The sequence below is a fragment of the Triturus cristatus genome, chromosome 12 (assembly GCF_964204655.1).
Source record: "Triturus cristatus chromosome 12, aTriCri1.1, whole genome shotgun sequence".
Lineage (NCBI taxonomy): Eukaryota > Metazoa > Chordata > Amphibia > Caudata > Salamandridae > Triturus > Triturus cristatus.
The window spans coordinates 693059156-693081418 of NC_140595.1; the positions used below are offsets into that span (position 1 = coordinate 693059156).

General features: G+C 40.5%; 1 protein-coding gene across 1 annotated transcript in view; it reads right to left on the reverse strand.

Annotated features, from left to right (window-relative positions):
- Positions 1–22263, reverse strand: part of LOC146780110 (mucin-3A-like) — a 132550-nt gene that overhangs the window by 75219 nt on the left and 35068 nt on the right. Inside the window, exon 4 of the mRNA XM_085637119.1 lies at positions 7201–7358. Within this exon, the coding sequence (XP_085493245.1) occupies positions 7201–7358 (158 nt within the window). The remainder of the gene's footprint in view (positions 1–7200; positions 7359–22263) is intronic.

A 22263-nucleotide genomic window follows, 5' to 3' on the forward strand; every position in this document is an offset into this window, starting at 1 on the left:
GAGGGTCAATATTATCACCAATTTATAAAAAAGGAAATTGGGCCCACCAGGAAAATTTAGATTAATTACTCTTCAAGACACAGATGCCAAATTATTCGCGGGAGTTTTATTATCAAACCTATCTGTATGGGCAAAGGAGAACCAGATACTCCCACCCAACCAAACAGGATTTATTAAAGGACTGGGCAATACAACCAATATATTAGCCTTATCAGTGCTACTGGACAAATGTACCTCCATGAAACAACCCTTGTATTTGTGCTTTGTCGATTTTAGATCGGCCTTTGATTGTGTGCACAGACAACTTCTGTGGAGAAAATTGAAGGAGCAAGTTATCCCAGTGTCCCTTTTAAAATCAATTCAACTTCTCTATGCTGACACTTGGGTTAAAGTACGGATAGGGGATGGCTCGACGCTAACGAAGGAAATTTTAACCACTGCAGGGTTAAAGCAAGGGTGTGTATTGGCCCCTTTTCTTTTTTAAATTGTTTTTAGCAGATCTTACTAATGCACTGAATGAAGTAAATACACACCCTCCTAAATTAGCCAACATGCAGATATCATATTTAATATATGCAGACAATGTCATCCTTCTAAGCCAAAAAAAAGTGCGGTTACAACGGTTAGTAGATCAAATATCAACATATTCAAAAGAAAACGGAATGGTAATAAACAAATCAAAGACAAAATTTATGGTGATCAGCAAAAATTCAAGATTAAAATATAAATCTAAATGGTTTCTGGAGAAAATGCTACTAGAACAAGTAGAATCATACCAATAATTGGGAGTATTATTCGATGATAACGGAAATTGTCTCTTGCAAAAAACTGATATCCAAATTAAAGCAAATGCTTTGATAGCTGCATTTAGAATCTTGCAGGTGAGCTGAATTACTGACCATTCTTAAAAGTTATATCGGCAAGATTGCTTAACATATGATAGCGAAGCCCTGTGTGGGAAAGACGCTGTGATCATCAATAAAGCGGTCACCAAAACATTCAAAAAAACTTTCAAAACCCTCTTTAACTTGTCTAATAATGCATCACCAGTGCAAATAAGGCTGGAGTTTGGACATATTAACCAATTATATTCGAGAAAAGGACAATTTATAAAAGTATGGAATAGAATAAGAAATGACAATGAAAATCAAATGTCTCATTATTATGGCAGGAAATAAATGTGAATAGGAAATCTCATGCCGGGAAATACTTACAAGCTGCATTAGAAGAATACCCTGCTACCCCAATCTGGGGGACTACAATAACTCCTGAAACATTTAAAAAAGCTATTAATAAAATAACAAACCATCTATCGCTGCTAAGGGATAAAGACTTATTTGCAAAAAGAAAACATGCTTTGCCAATAATGAATGGTTTTCCAAAAGTGAAAGTTCAATCATACTTAGAAACCACGTGGACTTTGAAATGTAAACAAATATTTCACAAAAGCTCGTTTTGGCGCACTACTGGGCTTATGTCATCTTCCGCTGTGGCTAAGGTCAGAAGAAGACACGCTATGTAGGCTATGTAAACTAGGAGAGGAGAACATTACTCAACTGCTGTGTGTCTCCCAGAAATGGAAATTGAAAGAAAAAACATACTTAAGAAACATTTCAATGCTCGGAGTACAGACTTGCAGGGAAACTGTGATAATATGTTTACACTCCGATGATATAATAATTAATTCTGCCTTTGCAAAGTTTTTAGTAAGAATAGGATCAAAATTAGATGAGCAAAAATTTAAATCTACATGTACTGTATGATATATACTAAAATGTAAATAGCATTATGAAATAGATTTTATCAAATTTAATTCACCTAAAAAATATTGCATTATTTATTCTTGCTTTTACTATTTTTTCTTGTCCTACATATATTAACGTGGATTTTTACAGTTGGTTGCGTTTGTTGTCTCATTGTAAGATTTTAATTAATCAAACAATAAAGAATGATAATAATAATATTAAAGTATAAGATGAACACTTTGTTGACATAAGTGAGTATGGATTAACTTTAGTAAAGGCCAATAAGGCCAAGATAGAGACATTATTTGGCCTATCATATAGATCCACAGTTACAGTTACATTGTCCATTTCTGTCCATTCATTGTAGTGGGTGCAAACCAAGCAGACACAATTAATTGAAGAAGAATGAGGAGGCAAGATTGCCGAGGATGAATTAAGTAGCTTGATAACAATTTCAAGTGAACCAAATAGAAAGGTACTGTATAGACCATATGGAGGTGAAAGTGAAAATTTGCAAGGGAAATGCTTAGTCTTGCAATAACTTCCTTGGGAAAAAGATTACAGAATGAAAAGTTTAAGAATATGAATAAGAATGGTATATAATGAATTTTAATTAGATTATATCAACTTTGAGAATAATTTCTTTCTTAATACAAACTATACATACAGAGGTTTACAATAGTAATGTGTATGATAATTGAAAATATGACATACTATGCCACTCGGTACGTGTATAGATTTTGTCCCTCTGAATGCATGTATATGTAATTGTAGTACATGTTGCGTAATAATTGACATATTATTTTTTCACTGTATGTACAGACAATATTTCTCTGCATCTGAATTTATATGAAACAGGAGTTTAATCTATAGGTTATACGAATCTTGTGTAGTGTGTATTTAGTTATCTTGATTTACTTTTGTTATGATTTTACGGTGGTAAATATTGATATATGATTTCTGTGTCTAACAGCCCTGAAGAAGTGCGAATGTGCACAAAAACGTGTTGACTGTATTAACTGACTCAAACGAAGACCGGGAAGGTCGAAACGCATCAGTCTTGATTAAATAATTGTTGAAAGAAACCTGGAGTGCAGTTCCTTCTATCTATATATATATATAAATATATATGTAACCTACTGGCGGTCTCCAGTAGGTAGTTATAGTATAGGAAAAGCTTTTTTGACCTGGGGGGATTCCTGAATCAGGGTCTGAGAAAAATGGGGTTGAAAAAATGGTGCATTTGAAATGTTAATTCCCATTGGAACCTGCAAACATGTCTACATTCTGAACCAATCAATTGAACTACAAATTTGGCAGAAAAATAGGTATTGTTACGCAGATAGTTGTTTTTGTTATTTGGTGAAATCTGTTCAGTTGTTGTTGAGAAATTTAATAAGAAAATTATAGTGATATCTCTGGCTGCAGATATTTCATGAAAAAAGATGAGCTTGTGCAGGGAAATGCACAGCTCTGATTGGCTGCCAACACTTCAACCACAAAGTGTCGGCAGCCATCTTGGGACTCAGCTTCACTAAGTCCAAAGAAAATAAAGTGAAAATAAAGAAAAGGGGGCAGGGTAGGAATACCCTGACCCCCAAACTATGGCATTGGGCTCCATCTGGGCCCCACCACGGCATAAAAGCATTTGTTTTCGCGAAATTGCAATATTTGCAAATGTGTGGCAATTTAAAAAAAAAATTATCATCGGCTCCGCACTTCCTTTTAAATAACCCCTGGGTGGACCAGGTCCCGGGGGCATATCATAAATATAGGAGGGGGTCACACGGGCCCCCCTCCTAGGGCTTATCAAAGCCCCGGGCAAGGCCTCCTCCCCATGGCAAATTACAAAAATATGGGGGGCCTCGTGAACCCCCCCCTTTGCCCCAGTGACCACCACCTCCCCAGTGTGAATTACAATAATATGAGGGGCATCGCTGACCCCCCTGCCCTGGGACCACCACCTCCCCAGGGCTTTTTATATATGGCCCTCGGTACAGCCATCCTGAGGGCTGGCTCCAGCAATATCCTGGGGTGCCTACCCCGGGCCATTGCAGTTTGCTATGGCTTGCTCCCACCAAACCATAGCAAACAGTGCTCCACTTTCAGCAAGTGAGAGCAGAAAATGCTCTCACTTGCTAAAAGTAGACATGTCTGTTTCCCTGCCCGTTGTCAAGTGAGCAGGGAAACAGTCAAATTGCTTTGAGATCCATTGCGCTGCATGTTAGCAGCTCCCTCGGTCTCAAAGCAATGCCAACTTCCGCAGGAGGTGGGGAGCTGACAAGGACCGCGTGGGCTTTAAGGCTCCCCCTTTAGCCTGTGGGTGCCCAGGGTGGAACCAGGGCATCCACACTACATGCCGGGCCCCGGGGTAAGGGATCCTCTGGGCCAAGGAGATCCTCATGGCAGGTCCCTTGTATTTTTTTTATTTTAGAAAAGGGGCAGGCCCTGGGTGATGGGGTGCCTGGGGCTAAAAATAGCCCAGAAAGGGGTGCTATATAATAAAAAGTAAAAGGCTGAGCTGGGATACCAGGGCCGAAATCGGCCCGGGGGGGCACGTGACCCCCTTCTTAAAAAATAGAAAAATATAAATAAAAAACAAAGCCTGTAGGCTTACGAATTACAGAACTGGAATGTCAATGCTAGCTTTTGTTGAAATAAAACCGGATGGTTTAATTCCCCTTCGAGTGCGTCCTCATGCTTCTCGGCAATTTGGATTAAAATAAACTACACTGAAGCCCTGCTGTGGAGGGATGCACCACCTTAAATATGATGTGAGGGGCTGTCGGGCCTGGAACTATGCCAAATCTGCTGAGCGGCAAAGAGAATGTCAAAAATTACAAGCCGGCATTACATTCTGGGGCCCACTGGAGGGCAACAATGTTTTAAAGGACTTGAAAACAAAACGGAACCCACTGAAGGGTAGGAATCGGCCTAATATACAATTACTAGAATGCGTCGGAACAGTTGAACTAACTTGATTGGCTTACAGAGGACTGATATCAATTAACAGACACAGACGAGCGTATTATTAGTGCATCCGAGTTGTTTTTCAATATGGCCTATGAGTAAGAGGCTTGTACCTCGAAACGCGTCAGACTTACGAATTACAGAACTGGAATGTCAAAGCTGGCTTTTGCTGAGATAAAACCGGATGGTTTAATTTACCTGTCTTGTGTGTCCTCATGCTCCTGGGCAATTTGGATTAGAAAATATATATATATCTATATATATATATATCCATTTTTGGAGAAAACTCATAAACTTTTTAGAAACACTCACAGTCACTGGATGATGTAGTCAGTGATTTCAGTTGAGATGTCATCAGTGATGTCACTGACCAGGTCATTAATAATGTAATATGTGAGGTCATAAGCAGTGCATTGTGGGGGCGCGAGTTATAGTTAGCTCAGCTAACTATAACTGCTGAATTTCTCTGGATTTGTACGAGTGAAATGTAAGCCTAACTATAACGTCCATGTAACCTTTAATTTTTTTCACAGAATTTCGAAGGTTTTATTAAATTCTATTTCCTTACTATAACGCCCCAGTAACCTTTTTTTCTCAGTGAATTTCCAAGGTTTTTTAAAATGCTAAATCCTCACTATAACATCCTTGTAACCTTTGTTTTTTTCATTGAATTTCTAAGGTTATTTAAATTCTATTTCCAAACTATAACGTCCACTTAACCTGTGTTTTTTTAATTGAATTTTTAAGGTTTTTACATTTTATTTTTTATCTAAAATTGCTCCGTAAGAGGTATTTTTATAAGCTTGTATTTTCTTCAGTGGGTTAATAAAGTTTTTTTTCAGTTTTGATATTTGCGATGACGTGGCGATGCCCGTGGACATGTCGCAAAAATGGAAAACAAAAGCAGACAATCAATGTCCACCAACAAACCCGAAAATAATATGTAAAATAAATCCATTCTGAACATAGCTCTACACATATTACTTTATACATACTTCTTTCAAAGCATGTTTAAACTCATATTTTGCCACTAAGTTTCTTTGAAAACCATCTTTCAGACCTATTAACTGCGACGATCACGCCTTTTCCATAAAGTGTAAAATTCATATTTCCACAATTATTACAGTATTTTACACTACAGGGGTTTCTTACTGTATTCTCTAAAGTCATGTTTTTCTAGAGAGTTTATATAAAAACATCTCTAAAACCTATTTACCATTTTTGTGGTGAGGCCGGAGATCGCAATTGCTTTGGTAATCGTGATTTCCAGGGTTACCTTACGAAAGCTGAAAGCAAAAGCAGGAATTCAATAGCCACCACCACATTGAAAAATGATAACTATATAATTATTTCTAACCATCACAGTAGATAATTTACTATATAAATAAATCTATAAAAACATTTATCAAAATCTTTCTATCTCCATAACGATGCATATTATAGATTGGGGGCCCTGTGTCTAACACCTGCTGTTCATAGCTGCACAGGTTGGGTCCATAGCCTCATCAAAGGACACACCATGCAACCGCTGATCTGTGACATCATTAAATTATGTCTAACAAGTGCGTCATTTTCCTGTTTCTTAGGCCCTCTATAATGTATATTGTTGCATTACTATGCTTATGTTCTGGTATGAGCTGATATTATTCACAATATAGTGCCTATATTTTATTTATGCACAGTACATATATATTTTAGGGTATTAGCTCTTAATGGTATGTATTACAGACTTTATCCCTGCAAAATATGTAGGTTAACTATATTACGTTGGAAAGCCCATCGTGAGGATACTGTAACTACAAATTCTTAGGCTACTGTTTTTACCACTCATCCTATAAATCACAGACACCTCACAACCCCTGACAGTACTAATATAAAACATTTGATCCTCTGTATATCCTGTGAGAGTGAGAGTGAATTGAACGCAGTAAGCAGTGCCTCCAGGGACTTCTGCCATCTTTCCCAGACATCTACCCACATCCGGCAGGGGGCGTGCTAACCAAAGGCTGTATTTATGTGCCTCTGCTATGTGACTATCTCATTTAAAATGATGGTAGAACTTAGCAACTAGCAATAAGGGCTTGGATAAACAGGTAACGTATTCACAAATATACAATATTTCATTATGTTTGCTATTGGAAGCATGACATTTGCTATCATTTTGCTGTATGTGTATCTTACTAGGTTAGTTCAGAATTTGTAGAATGCCAATCAGATGTCTTCTTTTTCTGTGGCAAGATGGAGAGTGGCCTAGGAAATTCATGAATTAACCTTCTGGGGTCTGTGGCAGGTACCCCTTCTGATCTTCTAAAATAAAAGTGACACATTATTTGATATGTTTCTAATTCTAATTTGATATTATTTGATAGTAATTACTACTTAATTGGAATAAGTTAGTTCTGCCACATCTTTTATCTCCTGGACCTCTGGAAATGTTTTCCTGTCCACTTGATTTATCATAAAAGAAGGTTCCTGCTGTGCTCACCTGGGTTGCTTTGGTTACAGCTGGGCTGGCTCTGGATGAACACTTTTAGCTCCTCCTTGAGTATGGTCACCACCTCCTTGTAATTCTCTTGAATGGTGATGCTTGGCTTTAGCTCTAGCTCCATGATGACTTTATGATCCACATTGATGCTTCCGGCTCTAAAAACATACATCCAATGTAAACATTTAGACATTTCACCAGCTTCACAATCTTCATTTAGCAAAAGAGAGGTTCACTTCTACAGCCCCTTAGTTGTAAGTGTGCCATAATCTAGACACAGCAAGTTATTCACATAAGGTTGTGACCTCCGGAGGATCCATAGCTCCCATGTTGTTCAGATGTTGTCGCTGCATCACATTGTAAGGAATATGTCTGCAATACCCATGTGTGCTGGATAAAACCTACCTTTGGAAGCCTGTCTGTTGTTTGAACTATAATTTCAATTGGACCACACACACCCCAAAAACTAGCCTAAAACATCCCCAAGCTGCTTACCGAAATACTAATCAAAAACCATTCGTTTAGTAGGACTTGGGGTGTCTCAGAGGCCAATAGCGAGGATAATGTGCAGCCAGTGGCCAATAATTTAAAAAAGGGTGGTCTCGCTTTCTCTATCTAAATTGTAGTATTTCTAGGCAGCAACATAGGTGTATGTCACTATCTTGAGATCCATAATATGGACCCACAATAATATTGTGTCCACTACCTCGACCTAACCACATCATCACTGGTCAAGTATATATTTATTAAAATTTTCTCCACATCTACTCACCTAAACTTACCCTGTGATGTAGTAGCTAGGTTGATATAATGGTTGCAACATTACTGTTATGCAATGTACTGCATGTGAAATAGTAAAGATATCACCATCACACTGGCTGCGTAACTATGGGTTCCACACACTGACTGTAGGGATCGTAGGAAGTACAAAAAAAGAGAGGACAGTGTTATTGATAGCAAAGGAATGTATGGAGGCTACTCAGCAGGGGCTGGTCCTCCACTACGTTGGAGGCGCGTTGCCCCACTGCTTGCTTGCACTGCGAGAAAGCAGAAGGGTTTGGTTGAGGGAGGGTGGGTGGTCGGGGCTGCTCTGCGAGCAGGGATGGGCAGGGAAGAAGTGGTGTGTCCACCCCTGAGTGCGCAATGACTGTTTGGTCGGCCCTCTGAGGCCAACCAAACCCACCATGCGCACTTTGCCCTTTATCCATGCAGGCTGCAATGCAGACTACATGGAGGTAATGGCCTCCCGCTAAGCCCATGGTTGGGCAGCGTCCCCACTTATCACAACGCTGCCATTGCCGAGAAAACGCGGGACCCGGACGGCAGACAGGTATGTTTTTTTTAAAATTAATTATTAAATTTACCCATCCCCCTGCCCGCGTGACCCCTTGCCCCCACCCGTGATTAATGCCAGACGTGACTGATACTCAGAAAACAGAGACCCACGCAAAAGACATAATAGTTGAGTAAACTTGTAGAGAAAATTTTACACTATAGTAGAGTAAGCGCAATTATTTTACATTGGAGGGGAGAATGTGAAAAACACTTTTGAGAGAAAACTGGAAAATATTTATACATTTTTGTCTGTGTAAGGGTGTATGCCAGACTATCAAATGCAGAAATGTCGTCTTAAATAAAGATTGCATTCTAAATTTTCTTTACAAAAATATCGTCCCATTGGGTGCAGATTTACTACTGTTAACTCCAGTGGTGGCAATACTTTTATAAAACGTATGTAAAACATTTTGGCTATGATGATTTGGTAACATACTATCAAACTAGCTTTCTACTCAATTCCCTCAAATGCATTCACCAGGCTGCGTCTGCCAATACCAGCTAAGCAGTGTTTTTCACTCGTCTTCGGACTCCATACTGCGGGCCAGTGATCAAGCAGGGCTCCTGGGCTGCAGTTGTGGAGGCTGGAGAACCATTACCATGCATGTCCCAGGGTCCATCCTATTATGGCTTTACAAACAGGGTCAAGTACAATTATTTCAGCACTTGATTCTTAGTGATAGTGATGATGAGCAAACACAGGCTTCTCAGGGAAGTAGTTTGGGGGTGTCTCAAGCTCAGAACACAATCACCCGACAGTGCAATGCTTGATTGTCCATCCCAGTTCTTATCTTTTATAAAAAAGAAAAACTTTTAGTACTACACACTATAATATGCAGGTACACAAACTACTGGTGAGTGGCTAGTATAACTAGGGATCAGGAATACCTCCTCCCCCATCCCCTCTCTCTCCTAAACTCAGGGGATGGAATTAGTGTGCTAGGTTTCAGGCACAAGTGCAGTGCCACCCCCTCTTTTAAAGTAAGTGTACTCAGTTAATCTCAGTCAAATTGTTTATATCTCACCAATGCAAGCTCAATGGATCTGAAGTTACGATCAGGAGCCTCAGCACATGTCTGCAAGTTGTGCCGTGAGTTATGGGTTTACAAATCATGTGGCTGCTGGCACTTCTTTGGCGGTGGTGCAGCTTCAACTTTGCTCATGGCGATGGGACAGTGGAGCGGTACACATAGGCCAGGCAGTCATTGCAGTGGTGTAGTCCGCTTCAGCTACAGCTCCACAAATTATAATGACAAGTCCACTCAGGCATAATGTTCGAGTTTACAGTGGACATTGCCACAGTGCAAGATGCTTCAGGATCACAGCAGTGCAATCCACTTTGGCACACTTCAGTGCAATGTAACACGCAGGTGCCTAGGCACAACTTGCAGGTTTGCAGCAGCTCGGCCAGCTCAGGCACACTTCAGGGCAGTGCTAGGGTGCTGCCCCTTTAGGTACGATATTGAAGATTTGTAGTGATGCCGTCCACTCGGGCACACTTTAGGGCAGTGTAGGTCAAAGGAGTATGCAGTTTCTGAATAGAGAGGAAAAGAGGAGATTGGGAGGAGCCAGAAGCCCCAGGTCAAGGGATCTGATTGCTCAGGATCAAGGGCCATCACACAACCAGAAGGGTGTCATGTTTCATCTTTGGGTCGGCACTGCGATGTCCAACGCACCCTGCGAGGGGGCTTTTTGCCGGAGTTCTCTTTTTTTATGCCGATGTGAAGTATGAGGTGCTGTGTTGTGTGAGCCAATGTGAGTATAATGGTGCAATATGAGGCTAAAAATAACTAAGGGATACCCTAGTGTTTTAATATGTGGGCTCCCTTGTTAACATTATAAAATGATTGTGAACCAGAGATGGGTACAATGGTCTAAACCAGCTTGAAGATTGATAGCTTAAAAGAAGGTCAACATGTTTCTTGCCTATTTAATGTCAAAACCGATCATGGCAATTCATCAGGACTATAATCCTTATCTACTCCTGCTCGTGTTGCCAAAGAGTTTACAATATTATAATCACACCCAAGGGTATTCACACAAGAAAAAAGTATACCTTCAGTATAAAAAAACAACCATATTATGGGAAGTATTGAGCCCCAACAATGTGTGGCAGAGGAGATGCTCACTGGTGTATAGACAATGGTGCTGCAGAGCGCGATATGAGACCAACCTACCCAGATCTCTGCCTCCATGGTACTTTCCAAAATATAGTCGTTTTTGTATACTGAAGGTATACTTTATACTTGTAAGAATACCTTTGGGTACGATTAATATATTCTACTTTACCAACTTCTCCGACACTATGGTGGATATGAGAAACTGGGTTATCGGTTGAATGGGGGCTGGCCCTTGTTCAAACAACAGCCACAATCCCTGGCAGGGTGAACCACAAAATTCACCAAATTACCCTGTGCTTAACCCTTAGTACCTTGGCACAAAAAGCAGTGAGGCTTAACTTAGAGGCAATGTGTAAAGTATTTATGCAGCACACAAACAGCAATAAAATGAAAACACAGCACAAAAAAAATACCACACCAATTTAGAAAACTAGAATACATTACTATAAACTATTTGACACCAAAATGACAAAATTGCAAGTTATTAATTTTTAAAACTTAAGTGAAAATCGAGTGTTTAAAAGATCAAAGCGCCAACTGTAGACATCTGGTCATGTGAGACTAAGTCAAAGCAGAAGGAATTTAGAAGAAAAAGTTCAGTGGGGCAAGGCTGCAGGCGGTGTACGAGGAGGAAGTTTTGTTATTGAGGAGTAACTAGACAAAGTCGAGGTGAAGATTTCTACCTTCAGCCTTAGTCACTTTTTTGGAACTCAAAAATCTATAGTGTGCAAGACAGGAGGCTGTAGCTGATGAATGTTCCAGGAGGCCAGAGACATCTTAGGCACAGGACCGCTGCATAAGATTTGATGCTGCAGAGAAGAATGTAGGGGGTGCTACCATGAAGTCAGGCCAACCAGAGATGCAGCTCTGCCAGATAGACAAGCAGATTGGTCCTGGTCTTCCCTTAGTTTTCAGAGCAGTTTACCGCCAACATTTTCTCATTTCCATGTTTTGGTATTTTGCCATCTGAGCAAGTTTAGCACCACCACCAAGGGTCCAGGACTGGACGGGCACAACTTGGGTATTAAGACTCACTCAGGCTAGTACAAGGTGCGGGCTCAAGATAGTGTAAGACTGTTATGTCCTTGTGGCTCTGAAAAGGAGGCTAGCAAACTAGCTCTTGGAGTCACTCTGCTAGGCCTGGGTTCAAGCAGCGGAACAAGGCTCAAGCAGCAGGGCAGGAAGCTAAGGAATCATGGCAGGCTCCAGACAGCAAAGCAGACTTTCCAGATGCAGCAAAGCAGTCTAGTGGAGTAAACAGCAGTCCACAGCAGCAGGCAGTCCACTGAGAGTCCCTCCAGAAAGTAAAACGAAGAGTTTGTCTGAGTGCCCTATTTTGATATCTGGGGTGCCTTCTTTGAAGTAGTAAACGTTTCTAGAGGTTTTTCTTTGAAGTGCTTCAAATTTCCTGATACCCCTGCCTTGGCTCCAAGTTGGTTGCAGGGGCAATGCAGGTGGTGACTAGTTGTTTGTGTGAAGGTAGAGCACAATCCATTCAGTTGCAAGTGGGGCTGTAACCAGCTCAGCCTCCCATTCTGATGCAGATGAGCCATTCAGGCATAGCTAATCTCTCTATTTTGCGACTGTTTGGGAAGATTCACAAAGTATAACTATAACTACACTACTGCCAACTAACCCAGTCATGTGACATTGGACAGGCTGCTGGCACCATATAGCTAAAGAGTGGAAAATTCCAACTTTCTAAAAATAGCTTTTTCAAAATTGTAATTTTAAACCAACTTTACCATTAGAGAAATTTTTTTATGACAATTTCCTAGATATCAGACATGAAAAGCCTATTTGTACCCATTCAAACGTTAGCATGTATGAAATGTAATAAGGCAATACAATGTTATCCTATCGGACAGATAGGCCTCACAGTAGTGAAAAGTGAATTTAAGAGTTTTTCAAATCCAGGACATGTAAAACTTAAAAGTACAAGTCTAACCTTTTAAATACAATGCCCCCTGCCCTATGGGCTACCTTTAGCCTACCTTAGGAGTAACTTATATGCAATAAAAGGGGAGTTTAAAGGGGGTTGTAATGCAAAGTCGAATTGGCAGTTAAAAACTGCATTCAGGCTGCAATGGCAGGCCTGGGACATGTTTTAAGAGATTACTTAACTGGATTGTAAAAATAAGTGTTGCAGGCCACTAGTAGCATTTAATTTACAGGCCCTGCCTATATGATATACAACTCTACAAGGGACTTATGAGTAAACTAATTATTCCAAGTAAGTGTAAGCAAATTTGACCATGTTTAGGGGTGAATCCAAGCACCTTAGATCTGATTAGCAATGTTAAAGTACACGGAAACCTATGGTCAACAAAAATACATTTCAGCAAAAATGGAGGGAAATAGGAAAAATGTTTTGGGGAAGACCACCCTAAGGCTGACCGGTCTAAAATATGTACCCACAGCTGAAAGTAGGGGGAACTACCCAAACTCCTGTGAGTTTTCATCACTAAGAAGGGCGAACCTGGATAGATCATCAGCATTGGGGTGGTTAAATTCCTGTGAGGAGGCCTAAAGGGATGGACCTGCTCTCACTTGTACCGGACCAAATTGTTACCTCCAAGCATCAGTTGGCTGACCATTTGCTTGGCTGCAGGGACACAAAAATGGTGTAAGATGTACTTTTCCTGAAACTCCCAGCTGACCAGTTCCAAGTGGACCTGCCCTGGGCCCTGCTGGTGGCTGCTACTGGAGTGAGTCTTGACCCCCAAGAGATGTTCTTGAGATCCGGAACCCTTGGTTGAATCAAAGTGTACTTCTCCTAACATCCTAAGAAAACCTGTTTTTTGTCATCTAAGACCTCAGGAGGACTTGGACAAACCTACCAAGAATATCTGATGAAGGTGCATTGCCTCTGGGCCACATATTCACATTGCTCCCACTCAAAACTTTTTCACACTAAACTTTTCACAGCACCATATTAATTTCGGTGGGACATTGCAGAGAAGCTATCTGGCCTTGTGAAGCCCTGTTTGGCTGCAGCTTGTAGCCTTGCCCAGCTAGCAAATCCGAGCTCCAAAAAGGAGTCTAAGTTCAAACATAGAAATGTTCACTGTGCTAAGGCGCCAAATGTATTCGACCAATGACGTTTCTTGGGCACAAAGTTTTATTTTTTTCTAACTCCGAGCTTTCCTGCCAAAAGTCAACAGCTTCATCTGGTGGTTATTCAACCTCCTGGAGCCCTTTGGACACAGCATGCTGCCTTGCCATTGCTGAGGCTTTTCCAAGGGACAAATTTAGAGTTTGGCGGCTGGGATACTCTATCACAAACATGACTCATATCCCATCTCCATAATTTCAAGTGCATTATATTCATGGCACTTGTAATACGAAGGATAGGATATTTGTCACATTTGCGACGGAGGATCCAGTCTGCCAACTCTAAATCAGTGCAAAGATAAAACTTTCAACTGGAACGAACATGGTAACTGTTTCCTACCCATGCCTTAAATCACACCTATTTATCGGTCAAGTGCAACCAGATGCACCATAGCACTTTTTTGTGCTATTTTTTTATTTAAACTTTAAAAAATCACATCCTGGCTCTCGTTATTGGATTTTGTCATGTTGTTCATTAGATTAGTCTCTATTTTATTTTTATAGATTGGAGCAGCCTGTCTGCTCTGTGCTATAGCTACAACAGTGTTGTATAGTTCCTACAAATTAAGCAGGACTGTGTATCTAGACAACATAAACGTCAGAATATGGGAACTTAGTTGTTCACACATATCATAAGAAAATGTTGGCCCAGTTTCCGAGCTAGCTCACAGTGCCCATCAGTACCCCCTAACCTTACCAGGGTATTAGATGGTATCTACATCCTTGAACTTGACCACCCTTATTCCCAAAGGAAATTGTGCAAACAGACCTACCCTTTCAATGTTACTCTGCATGCCCAAGGTAAACACAGGAAAGTTACAAAAATAGCTTTTCAAACATTTATTGGAACAATCATATTCTTTTATAGAAAGTATAAGCTGCGATTCCCATTTTAGGTTTGGTGACCTGGTGGACTTACAGAGGACGGCGCGATGGAGATCCACGCCTCCACGCGCACCTGAGGACTCCCGGCTCCTGGCTCCTCCCTTTCCCCTCGAAAGCTCTGCAGCTCCGGCGCGGTTGATGGCAGCTGACGGCGTGAGCGGCTGGCGTGTCTGAGACGGCGGGGGAGCAGCATACTGCTACTAGCTTGCCGTGAAAGCTCGTTTTCATCGTTTTCATCGTTTCTGGGCAGGGAAGCAGCTTGGTTCATGGACTTCGAGACGTGCCGCTTCTGACATAGCGTTGTACTTCGCAGCATCGCAGCATCGCAGGGCAGCGTCTACAGTATTATTTCATCCCAGAGCCGGTGTCTGTACCTGCGCCCAGCATTGACGCTGCGCCCGAGGGTCTTGGATGCGGCTGCTACAGTGAGAGGTGGCTGAGCTGCAAGCGCCAGGTGAGCTTCAGCAAAAACGACTTAAAATTTCTTTTTGAACTTTTTGAACTCTCATATCTCAGAACTAGCTTATGGTAGCAGCATCCGGTGACAACGACAACGATTAAGGCCTATATTTGCTCTATCTGCTTTGGGGATGGGGATGGGGAAGCTGTTGAATACACGGAAGGCGAAGGCTTCTCGCATTCAGGCTAAAGAGGCGCGGAATGCCGCCAAATTATTAAATAAGGGGTGCCTCGGTGATGGTAAGGCAAAGGAGAGAAGTCACAGTGCAGAAAGTTCGGAAGAGCTCGAGGAATCTATCTGTGAGACTCTGTCTTCATCTCTATCTCCACCTTCAGTTTTGAAAGCTTCTCACTGCACAGAAATCGCAGGGTCTTCGTTCTTTAAAGACGGGGCATCCACGCAGGCAAGCCCAGTGGAGGGGGTTAAAGGCACTAAATCATTTCCTCTCTTTGAAAAGAAAAATGTCGTGTCTGCCCAAGTTTCTTCTGCTCTCTCTCCTCCAATTATTCACCCTCCTAATTCTTCGCCTAAATCTAATTTAGGGGCACCCCCTATGTTATCTATGCCTTCTACGCCTTCGTCGAGTGATAATCCCTCCGCACATCCCCCAACAACTATGGCGGATGCTTCGACCACTAAATCTGTCTCTAATGTCTCTAATGGGGACCATCTCAGTCCTTTGCTTGATTTGGATACTGAGACAGTGGGGGAGATGAAGATGACAGTCAAGGATATGTTAAATTTAATCCTCGATGAGGTTAGAGAGCTGAAGAGGTTCCAGAGATCTGAGCTAGCTTTAATCCATCAACGTCTGGATAAAATGGAAGATCTCTTTTCCGCATTCCCCGCTCGATTGCAAGAAGCCGAAACCCGCATTTCTAGTTTGGAGGATCAAATGATTAAGGTCAAACAGGACACAAATCAGCTCTCCCTCACCTCACGTGCTCTTGAATCCAAATTGGACGATTTAGAGAACTATAATCGTCGATCTAACCTACGCATAGTGGGGGTTCCGGAGGGTCTTGAAGGGCCCAGCACGCTGCAGTGGGTCACCTCTTTTTTGAAATCTAAAGTCATCCCTAATCATGAGGGCGACCTGACTATTACGCGAGCACATCGCGTTCCCGCTCAGCCTTTCCCAAATTCTTCCCTTCCTCGAACAATTTTATTGAATTTTTCGGACATACGGATTAAGGAGACTATTCTTTCAACGGCAATTCAGCAAAGACAATTTTTCGTCAATGAAACCGTGAAGTGTCGCATTTTTTCAGACATGTCTGCGTCTGCTGCTCGTAGAAGAAAAGAGTTTGTCCAGATGCTACAATTATTTAAAGCTAAAGGAGCTCAAGCCACGATAGCACAGCAATCCAAACTCAAAGTTTTAGTGAAAGGCAAATTTTTTATGTTGTCAGATATTGCAGCAGCGCAGGAACTACTCCGGGACATTTCCAGCTCTTTATAAGGATAAATTTGGAAACATTTGGGAAATTTATGGTCTTTAAGGACTTGGACTTGGATTTTGTTGGGTCTGGGGTTTTTTTCTTTCCCTAAATATAGACTGATAGTTGTGACGGTCGTGGTTAGATGATGTTTCTTTTTTTTTTGGTAGGGTGAGGGGAGGATCAGGTGCACAGGATGGAGTGCGGAGTCCAGGGGGTCCAGGGGGTGAGAGATGTCACCCGATTGGCAGGGGGTTGGAACCATTGGTCTGCGTGGGTTGGGGAATCTTGGCCAATGGTGGGGGTGGGGGGGGGGCGATTGGAGGGTGGGGTTTGGGGGGGTGGTGGGTGTGTTGTAGGGGTTAAAATAATGAAGTCTTTAGTGCTAGGTCTATTATTATGTTTTTTATTAACTATTCTATGCCTGATAGGTGGTTCTTTGTTTACTAAAATGAGAGATTCCTCCAGAAAATATGTAATCTATCTAAATACTGAGTAGTGACTGTTTGAAAATTATTTCTTTCAATGTGAACGGCTTAAATAACAAAAAGAAACTACGGGCCATAGAGCTATGGATTAAGTCGGAAAATCCTTCGGTAATATTGCTGCAGGAGACTCATATCCCAAATGCAAAATTGGATCAATTCTCTATGTTTAAAAAATGGGCCTCATATCGTGGTTTCTCTTCATTTTCAGAGGCTCAGCGAGGGGTTGCCATATTTCTGAATAAGAATATTTATCCTGAGATCATACAAACAAATGAGGATGCATCAGGACGTTGGTGCTGGGCCTCTTGTAGAATAAAAAATAGATTGAGACCTATTACATTCGTCAGTTTATACGCTCCGGTAGACGATTGCTCCTCAGTTTATGAGGATCTATTTCAATCTTTACTGATGGTGGCAGGAGATATTATTATTGGAGGAGATTTCAATCTAATTATGAACTTACGGCTGGATAAGACCACGCAATCTAGGAAACAAGTCAAACCTAAATCATTGAAAGTTATTCTTAACTATAAAAAAACTTTGGACCTTTGTGATCCATGGCGCACTCAATACCCGTCAAAAAAAGAATACACATGTTGGTCAGGCAGGTTTAAGTCTTTTTCACGGATTGACTTTTTTCTAGCCTCTAGACAGCTTAATATGTTGAATCAAAGGCCTATTCATAATGGGTTCTCAGATCATGCAATGTTGGTTATTAATTTTGCTCTGGATCCAAACTCAAAGACTCCTAAGCGTTGGGTATTCAACAAAACATACTTGAATGATGAAATGTGGGTAACGTCTTTGAAAACAGAGATCAATGATTTTGTATTTCGCAATGTCAACTCGGCCCCGATTAATATTATCTGGGATGCTATGAAAGCCTTTATCCGTGGTATAATTATAAGTAAAGATGCAGCAGTATTTAAAGCAATTAAAAGTAAAAAAGAGGCGCTGGAACAAAGAATACAAGCTTTAAACAAATTAAGACAGGCGAACTCATCCAATACGATTTCACATCAATTAGATGAAGCCAAAAGGGCATTAAGCGCACATTATTATGCTCAAAGCGAGGAGATTTTTCGCAGACATTCTCAAAAAATATATGAAGACAGTAATTTTACTGGGAAGTTCCTAGCTTGGCAGGTGAGAGAACAAGCAACGGCTAATTTGATCAGAGAATTAAGATGCCCAGCGACTCAAATAGATACAATAGACTCGATTGGGGTAGGGAAGATAATGCTCACTCACTATAATAAAATCTATAGTCAGCAACATAGTATTGATCAAATAAAACTATCGGATTTTTTAGAAAATTGTGCATTGCCCTGCCTTTCTCAAACCGATCAGGAAGCATTGGTATGCCCTTTCTCAGTGGAAGAGGTAGAATTGGTGGTCAAAAACCTACCAAATGGGAAGGCTTCTGGCCCAGACGGATTTCCAGCGGAATTTTTTAAAATGTTTTTTTGCACTTTTTCAAATATTTGTTTGTTATTATTAAATTCGATGTTAGAAGGAGGCTCGATCCCGGACTCTTTTAGAGAAGGAACGGTGGTGAGTTTTCTGAAGAAGGGGAAGGATGCTAAAGACCCAAACTCGTACCGACCAATTACCTTACTAAACACAGATTATAAAAATCGTTACTAAATTAATATCAATGCGCATGAATCAAATCTCAACAGAATTGATCCACCCGGATCAGAACGGTTTTATTCCAGGAAGGCAACTGTTTACAAACACACATTATTTAGTTGATGCCTTAGATTATTTTGAGACACGAGGGATCCCAGCATTGATTTTGTTATTAGATGCAGAAAAAGCGTTTGATTTGGTGGTTTGGGAGACACTTTTTATTATTTTAAGGCACTTTGGTATTCCCCATAAAATTGTAAATTTAATTCGAAATCTGTATACTATGGCCAAAGCAAATATTATTATAAATACGGTAATGGTCGGTACTGTTTTCGTTAAGAGAGGTACGAGACAGGGATGTCCCTTATCCCCAGTCTTGTTTGCGTTCTTTATTGAGCCCCTTGCGGCTGCAATAAGGAACTGTGTTAATATCTCTCCCCCTATTCCTTCAATAAGTAAGATCAAACTTTATGCGGATGATATTATGTTATTAATTAAACCTGAGCTTCATTCGCAAGTTAAGATGCTTCAGATCTTCGAAGAGTTCGAAGCCTTAGGGGGTTATCGGATAAACAAAAAGAAAACAGAGATTTTGATTTGTGGGAACAGAGATCCAGAAATACATCCCGATCTAAAGTGTTGCATTAATACTAAACCCAAAAGATATCTCGGGGTCTATTTCTCACTGTCAGTTACGGACTTATATATGCTTAACTTCGATCCCCTTCTTTCTAAAATCCGCTTAATGTTTACACGCTGGAACTCCCTGCCACTATCAATCCTGGGTCGGGTTGCCCTGATAAAAATGTCCATTCTTCCATTATTTAATTTTTTGTTTTCTACTATTCCTTGTTTTTTATCAGGAACGTTTTTTTCCAAGATTGAATCTATGTTCTCTGCATTCGTATGGGCAAAGAAGCCTCCTCGTATAGCAATCAATACTCTCTATGCTGATTTAGATCAAGGAGGACTTTCTCTGCCAAATATTAGAGATTATTATAATGCCTATTTTATACAGTATCTGTCGAGATTCAGGAATCAAACTCTAGGTCAAAATTTGTTTATTAATTGTTTCTTCGATCTAATTTGTTTTGAAAATTAGCTACCCCCTCCCCCGCAGATTTTTAAATCCCCCAAATTAGTTCGCTATAAGATTCTCTTATGGTTTCTTAAAAAACGTACTGTTATGTTTAATAGATATTCACTCCCACTAGTTAATGCAACAACTCCACTGTCCAGTATTTTTCCACTGATGGGTATTAAAGGTAGATCGGATATAGTGGACAATTGGGCCAGAGTAGGATTTAGTAAAGTAGCTGATTTTTTAAAAAATGGAGGCTGGATAACTCCTAGAGAGATGGCAAGTCTTGTTCAGACAAATTTTTTGTTGGTTTTGTCATATAATACTATTTTTAAATTTTTGGGCCAACTTGATATTGAACAGCTTAATCAACCAACGCAATTGGTTAAAGATCTCTTGATAAATGAGTGTATAAAGAGACCAGGGGAATGGAAACGTTGCTTAGCATATAGTAGGGAAACGGATTTAAGTCAAAAAGTAATTAAAAAATGGAAGGAACAAGAAAACCATGTATTATCTATGAATACTTGGAAGACCATTAACCATTTTAATTTCAATATACTTCGGGGAGCTAATTGGCGAAGAATGTTATTTTTGGGGAAATGGTTATTATATCGTACTCCTGCTGCCATTTCCAAAATGTATTCAAACTATCCTTCAAACTGTTTCAGATGTACTCAGCACATCTCCGCCAACTGGTCTCACGTAATGGCTCACTGTACCAATATAAGGGAATTTTGGGACGATATTTTTGTGTTCTGCCAGATTAATTTCAAAATTACGCTCCCTTTTAATGAAAAACTGATACTATATGGTTTTGATTCAGATCTTAACATATCCGCCCAATTGACTAAACTATTGTATATAGCAACGGTAGTTGCAAGATCTTTACTACTGCAAAACTGGCGGACAAAACAGATTCCAAGTAAATTAGAGTGGATACAGAAAATGAGGAGAGTAAGAAAGAGTGAACAAATTTATGCTCTGCGGGTGGGAGGTGGGAGAAAATTTGATAAAATTTGGGGTTCTTTTTTTGATTCGGACTGATGGTTATTTAGTGGATGATGTTTAACTTTATTATGTGAGAATCCTTTATGTTGAAGCTGTTTTTTTATGGTATTTGATACTGTATATGTTTGACCAGTAATCCTTATTGTAACTAAAGTACTTCAATAAAAAAAAAAATTAAAAAAAAAAAAAAAAAAAAAGTATAAGCTGCGATTATCAGGTAGATGAAACGGGAAACATCCTTTACCCCACATGCTTTACTCCATATGCCATTACCCTGCATTTTTTTACTCCGCATTAACTTTTACAATGCAGGGCTTTACACCACAAAACTGTTACAGCTCATTCCCCACAGTAACACCCCCTGGAGTTAGAATAGTAAATGTTGGAATGGGGAATGCGTTGTACCGGATTGCGTTAAAAGTTAATGCGGAGTAAAAAATGTGGGGTAATGGCATGCAGAGTAAAAGATGCGGGGTAAAGTCTCCTATTCAGATGAAACAAAGCATGGTAACCAGCAATACAAGTATGATGAAAAAGATAAACAGTACAACCATGATAACATTATTATGTGGTTATACTCCTATATATTACTACCTACACTATCAAGAGCATTGTTGGAGTACCCTCTGCCAAATCCATTGGGATAGCTTAACCTTCCATACCCGATTATGATGTGTTTGGAAGCTGGTATGTGTAGAACAGACTATCATCCTTTGCTGGATTGTGGTCTGGGTCAGCACGGATGCATCTCAGTCACAGTACATCGCGTTACATGATAATCCCCACAGAAGTGCTCCTCTGTCAAATGTAGTACAGAGGCAGTTTATACAATAAAAGCACTGTTCGTCTCGCACTGCGTCACAAGTGCAGAGCTGATGCAGTGGTTTGTCTAGAGTCTTAGAGCTGTTTGCAGCTGGACAACCAAATGCAAGGGCATTGCGTTCAATGTGCATAGCCTTGGACAGAGTGTAGGAACGCCATGATAATAAGACTTACTAAGAAATGAACTACATATACAGGAGCTTCTCAGTACATTATTGTGTAAGTGTAAAACATGTAAAAGTCATCATTAGAAAAAGATGTCAAGTTAAAACGTGAACCAAAACATGGAGACTCAGCGCGGGCCCTAATGTACATTATGACAAGGGTTTGAGTTCAGGTTTAAATTACTGACACCTTTAGTGTACCTGACAATAGCGATACTGGAGGGCTACCATTGAACCCAGCTAATAATCTACTTTCTCATAGCAAGAACCTGAAAACCTGTTATTATCAATAGGTCCCAGCCATGTCTGCAGGCTCCTGTTTATGCACCAGGATACCCCCAGCTGATATGTGTGCCATACAAATACACATATCATAGCATAGCTCTGAACAACAGTAACAGTAGTCCCATCCCTCACTTCACACCATCTCCCAAATGACAGGGCTCAGGAAAACTAATCAGCAGTCTGCCATTCGCAACAAAAGGACCTAATCATATTTCTAAAGGGAGCTC